This window comes from Arvicanthis niloticus, chromosome 17 (assembly GCF_011762505.2).
Source record: "Arvicanthis niloticus isolate mArvNil1 chromosome 17, mArvNil1.pat.X, whole genome shotgun sequence".
NCBI classification, from domain to species: Eukaryota; Metazoa; Chordata; class Mammalia; order Rodentia; family Muridae; genus Arvicanthis; species Arvicanthis niloticus.
Window position 1 is genome coordinate 7,211,564 of NC_047674.1, and position 18,139 is coordinate 7,229,702.

The 18,139-nt window shown below is 38.7% G+C and overlaps 1 protein-coding gene across 2 annotated transcripts; it reads left to right on the plus strand.

Moving 5' to 3' along the window:
* The first annotated feature begins 2,096 nt into the window (after positions 1-2,096).
* On the plus strand, positions 2,097-16,040 carry Nudt12 (nudix hydrolase 12). 2 transcript variants are annotated; one of them, XM_034521826.2, is made up of 7 exons: positions 2,097-2,232; positions 4,309-4,520; positions 5,120-5,709; positions 7,937-8,104; positions 9,118-9,231; positions 12,046-12,245; positions 13,485-16,040. In XM_034521826.2, the coding sequence occupies exons 2-7, from the start codon at positions 4,315-4,317 to the stop codon at positions 13,593-13,595; spliced, it is 1,389 nt and encodes a 462-aa protein (XP_034377717.1). In that variant the 5' UTR covers positions 2,097-2,232; positions 4,309-4,314; the 3' UTR covers positions 13,596-16,040. The 2 variants fall into 2 exon arrangements, with proteins under 2 accessions (XP_034377717.1, XP_034377718.1); XM_034521827.2 differs by having other exon boundaries at positions 2,099-2,232; positions 4,313-4,520.
* The last annotated feature ends 2,099 nt before the right edge of the window (positions 16,041-18,139 follow it).

An 18,139-nucleotide genomic window follows, 5' to 3' on the forward strand; every position in this document is an offset into this window, starting at 1 on the left:
GCTGGGCTATCCACAACCCCTCAAGACAGACAATGTTCCTGTTTTACCTCTTCTGCATTTCAAAACCTTTGTGCCCAAAACAAAATAGTTTATGACACAGGCATTCCATACAACTCAAAGGGACAGGCTACTGGAAAAATAGCCCATGGATGTTCCAAAAGTAATTTATGAAGTGAAAAAGGGAAGAATTCTCTACCCCATACCAATTCTTTAAACAAAGCCTGATTACACTAAATTGTTGAAATCTCAGCGAATGATCTCATTGGTGCTGCGAACAACACTGGTTGTCAAAGGACAAGAGCAAAACCATTGGAGGAAAAGTGGAAGGGCCCATCCCCCATACTAATGTTGAAATAAAAATATGCATGTGTTTTTCCCCCCGGAGGTTTGGAACAGCCCTTAGGATACCTTCAAGGCCCATAAATATCCATGGATCCAGCGAAAGAAGTGAGAGACGGACCTACACGGCAACATAAAGACTGGCCATTGAAGCTGACAGAGCAGCAGCCGAGGAGGAGGGCTCCTGCTAGCACTACAAGAAAGATGCTGTCACCAATGTATGGTGGAGCAGGGAGAATAAAGTATGAGTTTGGGAAATATCTAGCAGCTAAATCTCTGATGTGTCTGGTAATTATATCTGCTTTACTTGCTTCTCTACTGCTGTGACAAAACACCATGCTGAGGGCAACTTATAAACGAAGGCTTGATAAAAGCTTAAAGCTTCAGTAGGTGGATCCATGAGGATCCTGGTGGAGAGCGTGGCTGCAGGCAGGCAGGTAGACAGGTGTGGTGCTGAAGCCATTCCTGAGGGCTCACATACTTATGTGCAAGTAGGAGGCAGGTGTCTGGACAAAGGAGACTAACGGGGAATGGCATGGGCTTTTGAAACTTCAAATCTCACTCCCAATTAACACACCTAGTCCAACAAAGCCACACCTCCCAGTCCTTCCTAAGGAGTTCTACCAAATGATGACCAAGTACTCAAATATATGAGCCTGTGGGTGCCATCCTTTTCCAACCAACACAACTACCCACAGAACGGAGCATAGGACAAACGTTAAGAAGCAGTCATAGATGTATGGTTGGTAGTAGGCTGAATATAATAGATTATTTACCATGCACTCAAGAGGCTCTGGGTTCAATTCTCAGTTCAAGCATAACACTGTCAACAGATATATGCAACTTTAGTGTGAGAAAGGACCTGGAAGGTACGGAAAACAATGGTCAGTCTTAAAATACTCCTGCAGTTGTTGCTGACAGACAAGTACCATTCCCTGGTTTGGGGATTAGAAGACCACTAAAGACCAAGCTATTCAAAGAATCACATAATTTTTGTAGGCTTTGGAAAATGAAATCGTAGGAAATTAAATTGATAAACGCAAGAATATGGTATTGTGGGTATCAACTCTGGTCCCACGAGTTTTTCATGCATTATCTTCTGTAAACCTACAGTCGAGGAGCGATTATGGAAGCTCCAAACACAACATACCTTTATAAGGATTACTTAATACAGTAGGGAGACAATGGTGGCATTTTCTATAAAATGTGAGGTTTGGCTTTTACCGAGACGAGAGACCTGCTTAAGGCCACATATCTAAGTGACTTGTGCAGCTAAGTAAATTTCACTGGAGAAACTGTGCAGCAAGAGTTTGTGGTAAGTCATATAAGAGAAGGCAGGTTGGAAGAAAATAAAGCCCTGAAAGATCACAATTTTATTTTAATATTTCAAATTATTTTAAAACTTCAATATAAAAAATTGGAAAGCAATATCAATCAAATCATACGTAGAAGTGGCTCCTAATTTAATGTGTGATCAGACGATCAGACGTCAGCATTTTCATGACACTATAGAAAACTCAATGGCGCTGAACTGTATTGTTTGATGGAAAGTTGGGGAGCTGGATGAGAAATAGAAGAAAACAAAATCATTTCCACAGAATTCATTATCTTAACGCCAGCACTTGACTCCACACACTTCCATCTTGGGGAAGAATTAGTGGTCTTTCCCAGCACCCGAAGTCCGAAGTCCAATCCCCACGCTTTTCTGCCCTCACCTTAATCAGCCTCCTGGACCTGTCGATGGCCTTTAAACTACATCTCCCATAGAGCTGTGCGAGGACAGTGGCCCTCCGCCGGAAGTCCGGAAGGTTCCCTCCAGCACCGGGAAAACTGACAACTCAGTTTGCGGCGGAGTCTTAACATCGTAGTCGCGGTCTCTCTGATCACCCTTGGGTTAGTAGTTTTAGTAGGCCCCGGGACGTTCGAGGACGGGGACGTCCCTCGCGGGCTCATAGTGTAGTCTGGCGCGGGCTAGAGAGGGCGCAGGCGCGGGACTACGACCTGAAACTGCCTGCCGGCAGGTGGCTGCTAAAATTCCCAGCCAAGTTTCGGATGGGGTGAAACAAATTATTTCGGATGTGTCCCCTCCTTGAAAGAAGGAATCGTACAATAGAAGAAAAATACTATTCAAGGCATTTGACCGTTGGGAGAGACCGGTGCTTGCGTGGGACGCACGTAATGGGTTAAGTCGGTCTCCACAGCCCCAGCGAGTGGAATATATTAATCGATGGTGGTTGGGTTAATTGACTGGTCTACTATGAGGCCTTGTTGTAGGCTGCTGGATCCATGCTGGGCAGCTCTTGGGCATGAAGTTACTCATTAGTAAAAATGAATGTTGTTTTGGCTAAAATGTAGCTCCTTTAAAATCCAAGTCTCTTCTGATTGACCTCTCCGAATAGCCTTGGAAACCTTTATGCTACCTTCCCACCCCCACCTTCCACAGAACCTGCCAATAAATGATTAGCAGGTAGTGCTGCCGCGGGTCATGTCTTCCGAGCATCTCTGGAAGGGGTCATAGACGTAATGAGAAAGCTGATAACACCTTGTGGTGCAGAGAATGTTTTATGCATATGTATTGCCTTGGGGGTAGTGTATGACACTGCATGTTTGGATGTGCAATGCTGAGGTCACCTAGGGTAATCTGTGAGAACAGCGAGGGAGTGACCGTGACCTCTGAAACTGTGACCTCTGAACAGGGAACAGTGTGGTGTTAAAAGTAAACCTCGCTGGAGAAACTATAACCGGAGTTTGTGAAAGTGATTTAAGAGAAAAGGAGTTAGGAAGACACTTAGTGCTTCTAAATACAGTCCTGGAATATCGCAACGGGGACTACAATATTTTCAAGAATTTTAAGATTTCAATACGATAAAAGTGGGAAAATAAGTAAAATACGCCAAATGAAAGGAAATGGAGATATGTAGAGGTTCCTCTTAACTTCACTGGTGAACAGATTTTTCAGCGGGTTTCTTAAAATTGCCATACGCAGTTTTAAATTATTGATAAACAGAAGACACAAATAGGAAAGCACATGCCAAATCTGAAAGTTAATCTTGGACTTGTTATCTTACTCAACTTTGTACAGACTAGGCTGTGGGCTTGACTAGCCACATTGCTATTTCAAAATCCAGGAGACAAGGCTCTGGGCAGAACATGCAGTACTGAGAGGGAAGAAGATTTTGAAGTTAACACTTGAAACAGGAACTATTGTTATCTGTATTTTTTTTAGCAGAATTAGGGACTACATAGCATACATTAAGAAACATGGCTTTGCTTTGTTTACAACCTAACAGCATGACAGGTCAGAAAACGTGAGTAGTTTTTAGAACTGCCTCAAGGACAATGGAGGGGCCAACAGAACCTTCACCCAACAGTAGATACAGAAATGCCTTGTCATCTAATTCATGACAAGGATAACCGTGCCACCAGACGAAGCTAATGTCAAGAAAGGTGCTGAGTCAGGAATTATCCATGAATTCAAATAAATCCTGACCTAGACTACCTCACACCATAAACAAAACTCAGTACCATATGGATCCCAAAATTAATTATGTAAGGTTAACCAGTAAATTATTTTTACATGAAGCTTTAAAAGCTCTTGAATAATTGTGGAGCCGTAATTTCTTTGAGGGATGACATCTATAGCATAGTATAGAATCAGAATACTCCTTATCATCTTGATAAGCATCTGCCTCTAAGTCTGTCGTCTGCTTTAACCCCTCCCTTCAGTGCCCCAGCTCTGTCCCCCTTCTATAGTTCAATAGCAGTTGACTACAAATTATCTTCTGACAGGTGTATTGGTTTGGAAACGTACTGTCTTTCTGAGATCAACATTTAAATAATGTTCATCCATTCGTGCAAAAAGCAATTGTAAATAAGGTTTCTCTCTCTCTCTCTCTCTCTCTCTCTCTCTCTCTCTCTCTCTCTCTCTCTCTCTCTCTCTCTCTCTCTCTCTCTCTCTCTCTCTCCAAGGAAGAAATGTCTTCTGTTAAAAGAAATCCCAAAAGGGAAATGATTTCTGAACTCCACAGCTCCGCTGCAGAAGGAAATGTCGCAAAGTTAGCAGGAATACTCAGTCATTCTCCATCTCTTCTCAATGAGACTTGTGAAAATGGATGGACTGCGTTAATGTATGCCGCAAGGAACGGGCATCCCGACGTCGTCCAGATTCTGCTTGACAAAGGGTAAACATCTTAGGCCTGTACCACCTAAAAAAAGTTTCTTCTTTAATTTCTGGTATTGTGTCCTTTCACATTTTTTTGTAGACATATTTATATCAATGGGCTAGGAAATAGCTCACTGCCCAGTTTATTATATGAAAGATGGCCTAATTTCCCACTAAAGCAACTTTTCTTTTTTGGGGGGTCAGTGTTAGGGATTAAACCCAAGAGCTTGTGCATATCAGGCAAGATCTTGAACTCCAAGCTACATTTAAGAGACAACTTTCTTATTTAAGACATTAACCCTTCATACTTTGTTGAAAACAATGGCCAAGGAGAGTTTAATTCCCCTCTTTTAAATAAAAAGTATGCGTCTCATTATACCATGGTATAGAATGTTTGCATTTCTTTATGGCACATAGAGACACTTTTTCATCTTATTTAATCTTTTATTTCTTACAATTGTTACAAGATTCTTTTAACCTTCAGTAGTGAACTATGAACCAAGAGACAAAAAAGAAGAAAGAAAAAACATTAAATAATGGGGCTATGTGTGTATTTTATTACAATAAATACAAAAGAAACATTTTACTTCCTTTGTTTTTCTCCCCATTTCTGTCTAGATGTGACAAATCACTTGTCAATAAATCGAGGCAAACTGCCCTGGATATTGCTGTATTTTGGGGTTATAGGCATATAGCTAACTTGTTAGCTAATGCAAAAGGTGGGAAGAAGCCCTGGTTCCTAACCAATGAAGTAGACGAGTGTGAAAATTATTTTAGCAGAACACTACTGGACCGGAAGAGTGACAAAAGAAATAATTCTGACTGGCTGCAAGCTAAAGAGAGCCACCCCGCCACGGTTTATATCCTTTTCTCAGACTTGAACCCCCTGGTTACCCTAGGTGGTAATAAAGAAAGCTCTCAGCAGCCGGAAGTCAGGCTCTGCCAGCTCAACTACACGGATATAAAGGGTTACTTGGCTCAGCCTGAGAAGATTACCTTGGTGTTCCTTGGAGTCGAGCTTGAAATGAAGAAAGGCTCACAGGCCCATGCCAGAGGAGGACCAGAGGAAGAGGAGGATGGTTTGGTTGCATGGTTTGCCCTCGGTATAGAACCTGGTGCTGCTGAGGAGTTTAAGCAAAGACATGAAAATTGTTATTTTCTCCACCCGCCAATGCCAGCTCTTCTGCAGTTGAAAGAAAAAGAGGCTGGTGAGGAATGACTGAATGAATATGCTTGCCTGTGTCGGTATCAGACAGTCCAGTTTGGAGCTGTGGGTTTGTGTAGCATCTGGTTGGTGTGTGCCAGTGAGCAGGAAAATAGTAAGAACCCCCTCAGGGCTTTACTCTAGGGCACTCGTGTAGTCCTGGCAGCAATTTCAGTGAGCCACAGTTAACATTTCCTTGGAGTTAATGTTTATGTGTGGTTGTCTCATTTGATACTTCTGTGAATAATGTTTGAGTCCCTACTGTGCTTCAAGCATGATGTCAAAGGCCACAGTTGTTTTGTTTTCTGTTGTTGGGCTTTTAAATAACATCTTTAAAAAGAGAAAGAAGAAAGAAAGAAAGAAAGAAAGAAAGAAAGAAAGAAAGAAAGAAAGGAAGAAAGAAAGAAAGAAAGAAAGAAAGAAAGAAAGAAAGAAAGAAAGAGATAGAGAAAGAGGGGGGAGGAAGACGGAAGGGAAGAAAGAAAGAAGGAAGGAAGGAAGGAAGGGAAGAAAGAAAGAAAAAAGGAAGAAAGGGAGAGAGAGAAAGAAAGAAAGAAAAGAAAGAAAGGGTTTGAAGAAAACAACTAGTTTTTTTTTTGAAGTGTCCGTGTGTGTGTGTGTGTGTGTGTGTGTGTGTGTGTGTGTGTGTGTGTCTGTGTGTTAAAGAACAAAGTTAATGCTGGCTACTTTATAAAGTATGACCTGTAGGTATATAGGTAGAGTGGCAGTCAGGAGCCTTATTACGAGTGGATTAGTTACTGCAGTGGCTTAGGAGAGAGGCAGCAGGTTAGAGTGGTGGTAATGAAGATAGAGAGTAAGGGATAGTGGGAGGGACTACAGAGGAAGCATGGTAGAACCGTGGCTGGTGGGCAGACTACAATAAGAGCAGAGACAGAGGAAGGGGAGGAAATGATGGACTGGATAACAAAAGCCACCTTTAGATCTATATGCACAGCTTTGTAAGTTCATCTTCTAAATGAGCGCACTACTTTTTTTCTTATTTTACTAGTGAGGAAACAGTGATAACTACTTTAGTATATAACCTTCTACTTCTCTCTATGTATGTATATATTATGGTGTATGGTACATATCAAATACTAAATACATATTTTGTATATAAATTCTGAAGATGGTAAATTCTACAGTATAAATTAGGTTAATTATTCTAAGATAACAGGCACATAGTTAATGATACCTGTGGTTCTTTAAATATCAGTGATAATTTTTATTCACTATTCCCACTTTAAATGTTGTTACATTTTATTTTAAGGAAAGTAAACTCTCCAGGCCTCTGAAATGTTCCTAGTCTAGTGACCTTGTACAGGTTCTGTCAGGTCATGATGTCCTGGAAGAAACAATGTAAGAGTTTGAAGCAGAGTGTAGATATCCTAAGATAAATTCTGTTGGGCATGCTTAATGGAGTTAACTACAAATAAATGCTATATGCTATGTGCTATGGGGTATGTGCTATATGGTATACGCTATGTGCTATGTGCATATGCTATGTGCTCTGTTCAGGGACTAAGTAAGAACCAGTTATGTCCCACAGTGGTGGGACGAGCAGTGGCTTAATACACCGAGGAAGATGGAGACAGCTTCCTGTGGTTTCCAAGTAATATTTCTCAAAGTCCAAGTCTAATATCACAAATGTAAAGAAAAAATGGATCGTTTTTTTTTTGGGGGGGGTTGATTTTGTTTTTCTTTTCTTTTTTTTTTTTTTCAGAACTACAAAAAAATCTCAGGACTCACAGACACTAAAAGAGTATTCTACCACTCAGCTACGCCTGTAGCTCAACTTAAGATTTCATGATCTCTGTTATAAAGTTGTGTTTGTAAACTCACTGTATATTCACATCATGTATATAGAGATCTTAAGTGCCAATGGTAGAAGCCTGATCTATTGGTACATCCATCCTATCTATTCAAATGAAAATTAACTCTGACTCCCACTTGTCAGATAGAAAGTTAAATTGAAAGGAAAAATATCACGTTTGACTGGCTACACTAATATAGCTGCGCAATATTTTTATCTGTGTAACTATTACAATCAAGTGATTAAAACCAAAAGTATAAAATTGAATGATAATGATTCATCATAAAGATAAATACTAAAGCCACTGGCCAAGCAATGATTCAGAAAACAGTGCACGTGCTTGCTGTTGCTTTAAAACACTGTACCTGCGTCTTAACCCAGCTTCTCATGGAACTAAAACTTGTACTTCCTTCTAAAGGGGTCGTAGCTCAAGCAAGATCAGTGCTTGCATGGCATAGCCGATACAAGTTCTGCCCAACCTGTGGCAGTGCAACTAAAATTGAGGAAGGTGGCTACAAAAGAGTGTGTGTAAAAGAGAACTGCCCTAGTCTCCTCGGTGTCCACAACACATCTTACCCAAGAGTTGGTAAGGCTTTTCTTTCTTTCTTTCTCTCTCTCTGTGTGTGTGTGTGTGTGTGTGTGTGTGTGTGTGTGTGTGTGTGTTTGCATATATGTATAAATATGTATGTGCATACAGATGTGAATATGTGTGTGCAGATATGACCAGAACAGGGTGTCATACCATTGAGCCGCATTCACTGTTCACTGAGAAGTGCCCGATGTGGATACTAGATTATGACCTGGTCCTCTGTAAGAGCTGCAAGCACTCTTCACCATAGACCTGCCTCTGCAGCATTTCAAAGCCAGTCAGTTTTACCCCTCTTAAGCAGTGGTAATGAAGTCTCCAGTGATTCAGTGCCTGCTGGAGACATTACCCAGCTGTGGAGTCTGAAGCTAGTTTTTCATCTGGGCTCGTGTCCTCTATGCCTCTTTCCTCCTAGTTACAGCTATGTTTCTTCTCTAGCTGTAGAAGTCCCATAATCTGGCCCTTAAAGCCATGAGAGAAGTAGACTGATTCAGCAGTCCCTGTCAAGGTCACCAGGGAGGAGTGGAACACTTGATGACTGGTCTCCCAAGGAGGAGTTTCCAGGTTGATGACATCTGGAGAGGTGAACTGATACCTAAGGGTTATTACTTCAATGATTCAAACTCAACTGAAGAGGCCACACTCACTTTTAAAACAGTTTCTTGAAGATTGGGATAAAAGGGGGAAACAGTGTATTATTTAGTAAACTTCCGTTTTCAATATCCGTATATCATCTACACACACTTGTGCTTAGGACACCCTAAGCACAGAGTGAATGTTGCTAAGATTGGAAGTAAGGATGGCAGAAATCATCTTTCTTTCACTTGCTAAAGATGGTCTATGCAATTTCTCAGATATTTATTAAGCACGTCAGAACAGAAAGGAGGAATGTCGTATAAACAGGAGTCTTGTTCTTGTAAGAGATATACCTGCCTGTTATTTTATTATGAGTCAGATTATATTTACTGTTACTTGTGTGTCTGTTTTATTCTTTTTTTTTCTTTTTTAAACAGATCCAGTCGTAATTATGCAAGTCATACATCCAGATGGAACCAAATGTCTTTTAGGCAGGCAAAAGAGATTTCCCCCAGGCATGTTTACTTGTCTTGCTGGATTTATTGAGCCTGGTAAGCCTATACTGACTGAGTTTTTAGAATTTTAGAAGACAGCATGTGAGATATATAATTCAGTAAGTACCATGCTATAAAACAGAAAAAAACTTTAATTTTATACTGCATTCTTTTTTAGTGTGTATATACGTATGTATACAGATGTGCACTTTTGAAATCAAAGAATAACTTTGTTAGTTTTCTCCTTAAGCCATGTGAGTCCCAGACTTAAGCCATCAAGCCTGGTGACAAGTGTCTACCTGCTAAACCATCTTGCCAATCCCAAAAGTTTTTAAATAGTATTTTAATCATGTAATTTAAGCATTGTATCACTTTCAGATTTTTACAAGTAAGGTTGTTTATTTGAAATTTAGTATTTGCTTTGTTATACATTGCTTTTTACCAAGCCATCAGATGGCTTACACTTCTCTTCTGTGCTAGACAGAAGTATCACCCTTTCTAAGGGTTATATGATTATCCCATATATAGTCATTAGGCTCCATACCTACATTCACAATCCCAGGCATCCTGCCTATTGATCAACACCACCTTCTAGTGCATATGTCTAGAGTATTGACTTTGCAGTATGTCAGTTCTTGGAGATAAAATGATCTCTTTCATCCATTTTTTATAAGTCAGTTAGAGCCAATACTTCACGTGCAATAGGATTTTAGTAGGTGTCCCAGAACAGATGAATGAACATGTCTGGATCAGTAATGTTCAGTCTCGACATGCAGTGCTAATGTGCACTGCCAGGTAACGATGGTCCTAAACATATTTCACCTGGCCCTCAGTTGGAAGCTTGCCTGCATTAAATCCTGTGATCCTCTTATGGTCTTCTAAAGTGGGTACTGTTGCAGCGCCCTCACAGGTGAGGGCACTGTGGTACAGGGACTGCATACCTTGCCCCAAATCACTGGTGATAGAGAAGGGATTCAAACCCAGGGAGTCACTTCTTAGTCCTTGCTTCTAGTCACCATGTCATACTGAGAAGGAGAGGTGGACACAAAGCACCACCTTTAAAGAAGTGATTAGCAATTGATGCCTTCTGTGAAAGGGAAAATTAGTTTTCTCCAGTAGAGTGATACTGACTATATCAATCACTCTTCAGGGTACATTCCATTCCCAGGAGTAGTTGGCCAACACAAAATGGACTCAGTGGAGTTTTGTACTTTGTTTTATTTTGTTTTATTAATATTATTCCTATCATCATTATTCTCTTCTTCTGCTTCTTCCTCTCTCTCTGTTTTGATTTTGTTATTATTTTATTTCTTTGAAAGAAAAAAAAAAAAACCATGAAGTTGGATAGGTACAGAGATCGGGAGGATCTTGGAACAGTTGTGGCAGAGGAATTAAATCAAAACACACCATGTGAAAGAAAAATTTTTAAAGTATAAGCCATTTTAAAACTACTAAGTTGTATTTCCCTTGAATTTCCTAATATATAGTCATGTGTCTGCTATGGATTTTTAATTCATTTCAGAATTTTGGCTATTGAAAAAAAATTGTAGTGAGTATTTTTGTTCATCTCCTTATGAACATTTGCAAGAGTTATTTGAGGTAGAGTTATCACTGCATAAATTAGCACATCAAACTTTACTAAGTGTTGCCAGTGCCTCTCTAAGGTGAACCTCCTAACTCACGTCACCACCACTGGCACATGAGTGTTACATCATTCCATAGCTTTACCATAGTGGAATTTTCACCCTTTGGTATTTGAATGAGTTTCTCATTTCTAACCTAGATGAGCTTCCAACTTTTGGTGATCCTCGTGCCTTGGTTGCCCAAGTGCTGCAATTATAGGCAAGTGCCACCAGGCCCAGCATGGGTTTTCAGTTTTCAGATTTTGTATTTTGTGTTTAGAAAGGTAAGAAATCAGGTGTTGTTTCTGCATGAGCTTCCATTGCTCTTCTGATGGGACTTCGTTGTGAAATGTCCATTACACATCGTGTTTCTCTTCTTTTTGTTGTGGATGTTTGTATCCCCTGTCTATTTTGTTTCATCGTTTTAGCCTAGTTAACATTGAATGTAGGCATACACTGTTATTATACTCAGTCAAATCTCTTCCACTCCTCTACGACTTCTTTTCACTGTGTACTTCTTGGAGTAAACACAAGAATTTGTGTATAGGGGATGCATCAATCTATATTTAAAAATATGTCTCATTAAGTACTGGTAGAAATTTTAAAATTTCTAAACACCCAAATCCATTTTACTTAAAATCATTTTATTATTCGGAGTTCCAACAAACTCAGAACATTCATTCACAAGTAGAACAATGCTTACAAATACCTCACTGTGGTTTGAGTTTCAAGCTTTTAATGAAAGCTGGATGTCATAGTGCATGCTATGTCTGTAATCCCAATACTTGGGAAGTAGAAGTACTAGAATCAGGGGGATGAAGGATAGCCTCAACTATATAGCAAGTTCAAAGCCAACATATGCTACATAAGACCCTATTTCACAGTAAAACACATTTTTAATGGAGGGAAAAACTAGCCACTTATAAACTCATGAAACAATGCCATAGAAATGGTGATGCATGAGATGATAAAATATTTAATAATATTTAATCAATGTTACATGATAGTCACAGAATTTGTAATTATTTCTTTTATGGAACTGCCAAATTGTGGCTTTTAAGAAATGAAACCTGCATGAGGCATTTCGATCCTCGATTTGTGGCCACATACTTGCAAACGTAGTACTTTTCTTCACTTCCATTATAGAATGAACATTCATTGAGTGGGGGCTCTTTCGAGTAGTTTCAAAATGTTTGAACTATGTCCAAGTCATGCTGACACCACTTGTTCTTGTGCCTCATCTGATTAGGGGAAACAATAGAAGACGCTGTGCGGAGAGAGGTAGAAGAGGAAAGTGGAGTCAAAGTTGGCCATGTTCAGTATGTCTCTTGTCAGCCATGGCCAATGCCCTCCTCGTTAATGATTGGTTGTTTAGCTGTGGCAGTGTCTACAGAAATTAAAGTTGACAAGAATGAAATAGAGGATGCCCGATGGTTCACTAGAGAACAGGTAAAGTTCAATTTAATTTCCTTGTTGTATTGATTGTTCCATGATAGTATTGGTTTGGGCATGCAGCATGGAAGCATATTTTCAGCAAGTCGAACAAATGGCTGCAGCCCTCTCATTATGAATGGATTATAATGTAACTGATAATTCCATTCCATGTAGAAAATGGGCATTGTTGATGTGTCCCCTGACTCATTCCGTGAGATTCTCCTAGAATAATGATGCTGTACCATGTCAGATTTCACACGCTGGACCTGCTGAATGAATGCTAATCCCTTTCAGTGAACTTAGTCTTCATATTAGTTCAGACATCACAAATAGTAACCTCAGACCTTTATGTTACAGCCAATAGCTTTCAAAAAATTCAGTAAACTGCTTGGAGATTTTGAAGTTTTTCTGTATTTTGAAAGATAGTACTGAAGCATATGAATTACCAAGAGTTTGAGTGCAATACATAGTGAGTCCTAGGCCATCCTGGATTGAGACATACAAACATACATACATACATACATACGTATGTATGTATCTTTCTTTCTTTGTAATATATGTATATTGTTTTATATATATTATATATATATATATAATATATATATTTCTTTGTAATTCTTTGTAATATATGTATGATATCTTATATATACATACATATATCTTTCTTTGTAATATATGTATATTATATATATTATATTATATATATTCTTTGTAATTCTTTGTAATATATGTATGATATATATTATATATATATATATATATATTATACATATATATGCTATATATATATATAAAGAAATATACTGAAGGTCAAGAAAGACATAGATGTCACTAAATACATTAATATATGTCACAATATATATTCATAAGAACTTTTGAAAATAATAGCTCTAAGTAATAAAAATAAATTATCGAACTGGTTTTTTAGCCAAAAAATTTTGCAGAAAAAAATGGACATATATATATTAAAATGGAGAACCATTTATGGCTTTATCTATATGAAATTAATTTTATCTTATATTCACAAAAGAAATCAGATTGTTGCTTCAGGATTGTAGGAAAAGGAACCCAAACCAAAAGGTTGTCTTCACTTTGAAGCTAAATGCAGGGCATATATTTTGCTTTTATTCATTGGCCTTGTTTTCATATGCCTTTCTGAAACATTTAAAAATTGAAACCATGATTCAGTGAAGCAACTGGAAAGCCTGTGTTGGCGGCTGGCCCTCTAACATGCTATATTATGTTATGTTTCAGGTTGTGGATGTTCTTACCAAAGGGAAGCAGCAAGCATTCTTTGTGCCACCGAGCCGAGCTATTGCACATCAGTTAATCAAACACTGGGTTGGAATGAACCCCAATCTCTAAATGAAAAATACTAGCCTCTGTTGAAGTATTACTTAATTTTTAACACTACTTATATGTCAAGAAAGATTAGACATATTTAGATCTTTAGAATCTTATAATATAAAACTTGGGAGCTTCAAAAAGAATAATGAAAGAGCACTTTTAAGTACTCTTTCATTATTAACTACAAAATTCATAGTTTCATAAACTGGAATGACGCCTTAAGATTTTCGTAAATTTGGAGGCAGCCAGTGAACATTTTTGTTTTGTTTCCCAATTTTATCTCAGAAAACTAACTATATTTCTACCAAGAAAGATCATGTTGGGATGAAGAGCTTCAGAAATGAGATAACCTAATCCTTCCCTTGTAAAGAGTGGATTCCTTATTGGAGATATGCATCAAAGTAATTTGATGAATTTTGAGCTTCTGTGTGTATTTAGTCATCTAATTATTCTTCTGGCCTTCTGGTCTAGTGGTCGTACTGTTGCAGTGTTACTCCTAGTGTAATATGACCGGTATTGAAAATGATTTTAACACTTTACCCTGTACTGATCTCAGAATCCTATACTCACGTGTAGAGAAGAACAGGTGCACACCATTGTATATGGCACTGCAGTTAAATCCCAAGACAACTACTACATCTCTCTGTTTTCCCTAAAGTTGCTATTAAGACATGTAACGGCTCTCCAATTTTTTACCTGATTGTTAACATTTTAGAAAGGAATTTCTGGAGGTCAGAAACTAAATATGAAGACTATTTACATATTAAATAAAGCACTAACTGTATTTAATATTGTGATGAGAAATGCATTTGTTTTGGCAAAAAAAAAATATAGTAATTGATGTCGGTGTTCATTATATCTAAATATAATATCTTGGCATTGACCTTTTTTATCATATCTTCAGAGCCTAAGTAATACACCTTAGAATGGGGTTGCTAATAACTTTCTAGAGAAAGTTATTGCAGCATTTCACAGTTTTACAATATAGATTATTGTATTACTAAAAGTGTCTGTAGAATAAGGATCCAGAAAAATGGCTCGGTCATTAAGGTGCTTGCTATGCAAGCAAGAGTCCTTGAGTTCAGATCCTCTGCAGCCGTCTCCAAAACTGTGTTTAATAACATCCAGATCTAAGCCCAGGCCTAAAGAGGCAGAGACATGAGTATCCTGGGGACGTGTTGGCCAGTCAGTCTGTTGGAGCACTAAGTAGAATAACAGACCTTGTCCCAAAAAACACAAGGTGGAAACCTGGGGGTGGATCCAAGGTGAAGAACACCTTCACCTTGTGGAGGACCAGAGTTTAGTTCCCAAGATCCTCAGGCGGGCCACAACCACCTGCAACTACAAAGGAGATCCAACACCCTCTTCTGGCTTCTCCAGGTATCTGCATGAGCAGTTACGTGAGGCACAGACACATAAATTTAGAAGGATTGAAGAACACACCTGACTTCCGTCTCTGGCCTACACACACACACTGCACACACACACACACACTCGCATACTCACATGCACACACACAATAGGTGAAAAGAAGTGATGATAGGAAAAATGACCTTAGCTTATCAAATGTTTTTAATTCAAACTTTAAGTATAATATTTAAAATTGATTTAACCTAAATAATACAACTTTCTTAGAGGATTTACTTTACTAATGAATATGATTGCTTAGCAGTTAATGAAGGCTTATTAAAATCAGAGCTTTGTCCAAACCAAAACCTACACAGGAAATTTCTATATATGGTAAGTTAGACTTATATAATTATATTAAAAGAATATATTTTGAGTATTATGAAATATGATCAGCTGAACTTCATCTTTGCTCCAAATGTGCTTTTAGCAGTAGTGTTGTATTATAAACTGCCACGTCCTTAATGTTTTTAATAATCATTCCTAAGTTTTGACATTGGACAGGTGAGGATACACTGTACATATAAATGATTGCTACCTTAACCAGTTCTGGAGGGGCAAGTGTCACACAAGTATTCAATAGAAATAAATGTAACAATGCATTAAAATGTATTATGTTTGTGTATTGTGTGTGTTTAAAATGTTTTAATGAATTTTTGACACAAGTGTACATTATAGCCAGTATCATCTGCTTATTAATGATGTTCATAAGCAAATTCATTCTCTCTCTCTCTCTCTCTCTCTCTCTCTCTCTCTCTCTCTCTCTCTCTCTCTCTCTCTGCAATCTTACTATAGACCAACCTATATAGTTCTTTGGATTACAGGTAGGCTCCAACATATCTGGTAAAAAGAATTAAAATTTTGATTTGGTGCATGAATGTAGCCCAATGGTAATTTACTTGTGTAATGCCTGCAAGGTACTGGGTTTAAATGAGAGCATTTTTTTAAATTGTCTGTTTTGAATCTTAAGTTTTGTAGTTTGAGGTAAAATGTGTCAACAAATGGACTTGTTTGATCTTATGTTGTGAATAATTAAATTCTTCAAATTTAACTCTATATATGTAGCACAGTCTACCGTAATTACATGTCTATTATGGTCAATATTTGCACTTTGAAATATTCACTTGTTTATAATTTGTCATGAATTGAAAGCTCACAGCCTGACCTGCCAAAGAAAGCCTGTAATTGCTGATAATCAGGCTGAAGGCTGGAGGATTGCAAACTCAATACCTGCCTGACTACAGAGTGATTTTGAAACCACACTGAACAACTTAGTGAGATCCTATCTAAAATAAGAAATAAGAAACAAGGTAAGGATATTGCTCAAAGCTAGAACACTCACAGATCACATGATTCAATTCACAATAACATACACATACATTCATAACACTAAAAACATACATTGTTGTTGAAATTAGTCAGCCTGTTAAAGATACATATAGAGATGTGGGTAAAGAGAAAATAGACTGGAAAAATGTGAGGCCACAAGACAGAAGGAGGAAGGACAAGCTTTGATGCCACAAGGGACTATGAAAGCCAGGGATGCTTTGTGGAGGAAAGGTTGTGTGTAATGTTGGCAAATGCCTGTGTTTTCCCAAAGTTGCTGAATAGGCAAGGACTGCAGAAAGTAATTGTGAAAATAAATACCAAAAGCAACCTGACCTCTTCAATACCATTCTTTCACACACACACACACACACACACACACACACACACACAATTCTTTTTGGAAAGCATTTATTTTCAGCTGCAAAATATGCATCTGGACATGGGAACTAAACCAGCATGGGGTGGCTTATTCTGTTTCATTGAAGGGATATTCACTACCAGGCTCAGCATGGCCAAGGAAGGGACATTATGACAGAGTTTCTGCCCCTGGAGCAAAGCTAGCATGGCGTGGGTCTTCTCCAGTGCTGACATGTGCTGTAGGCATACAGCTTATTTGTATAGTAATGTATACATTTTATGTTCCTCCTTCCGGGAATATTCTCTCTGCCAAGTTTATTTCAGATTGTTTCCCTACTCCATGATAATCAGAAACAGCGCGATTCCAGGAAGCAAGAATGTGTTTGGTGGTCCTCAGCAAAATGGTCATCACAGTGTTCTTCAGAAAGCCCTTAAGGCTATAGGGAAAATCTCTGAAAACATGACTTGAAGAATATATAAATCATTGTAAGAACTGTTCTTTATAGGATTTCTCAACTATGCAAAAATAGAAGGATGAAATATGAATTGTATGAGGGGCTTCATGGACCTGAAAAACCAATGGCAGCTGCACTAATGAGCCAGCTTTGTCAGCAAGATATTAAGGAAGGCGATAAAAGAGATTTAGGGAGTAGTGATCTCAGGGCAAAATCCCACTGAGCTAAGCTTATTGTTTGTGTTTGCAGTTACAGGGAGTAGTTTGGACTTGTAGTTTAACTGGAATAAACTGCAATCCAGAAATAGAGAGCATACTTGTGATCCAGATCTTGAGGCTGGAAAACAGGCTTTTGATCTGGATCTTGAGGAATAGTAGCCACAAAAAACTTAGACCCATCAATAGTGGTAATAACCATAATCTCAGGAAGCAAAGGCAAGCAGATTTCTGAGTTCAAGGCCAGCCTGGAACAGAGCATGTTCTAAGTAAAGAAAAGCTTAAGTCCAGGCATGGTGGCACACACATTTAATCCCAGCATTCAGGAGCAGAAACATGGTTTAGAGAAAATTCCAGGACAGCCGATTTTAGGCAGTGAAGGAGTTGGAAAATAGAAGGCTAGTGATAATGTAATAGAACAACGGAACCATTTTCCAGCTCCAAAGCAACAGAACTGACAGCTTCTGGCCATTGTAGCTCTGTCTTTAGAATCAAGGGACTAAGGTCATAAATGTTGATTTGTGGGATAATCAAAACAGAACCTGGAGTAGGTGATTGAACTGCTAAGTAACTCCGAAGGAAGTAGCTTATGCAAAATAAAGACTACTTAGGTCTGCAAGAGAGAGTGATCTCAAGCCAGCAGAGAGCTCTTTCTAGCAGAACACAGCTGTCAGCTTGTATCCATCACTGACTCTGAGTCCTTCATCTACCACTCCCTCATCCCTTCCTCAAGACTCCCAAGCTGAGGCTGATCCTTGGCAATCAGCATACAGCTATCTATTGGTCCAAGTAGCACTGT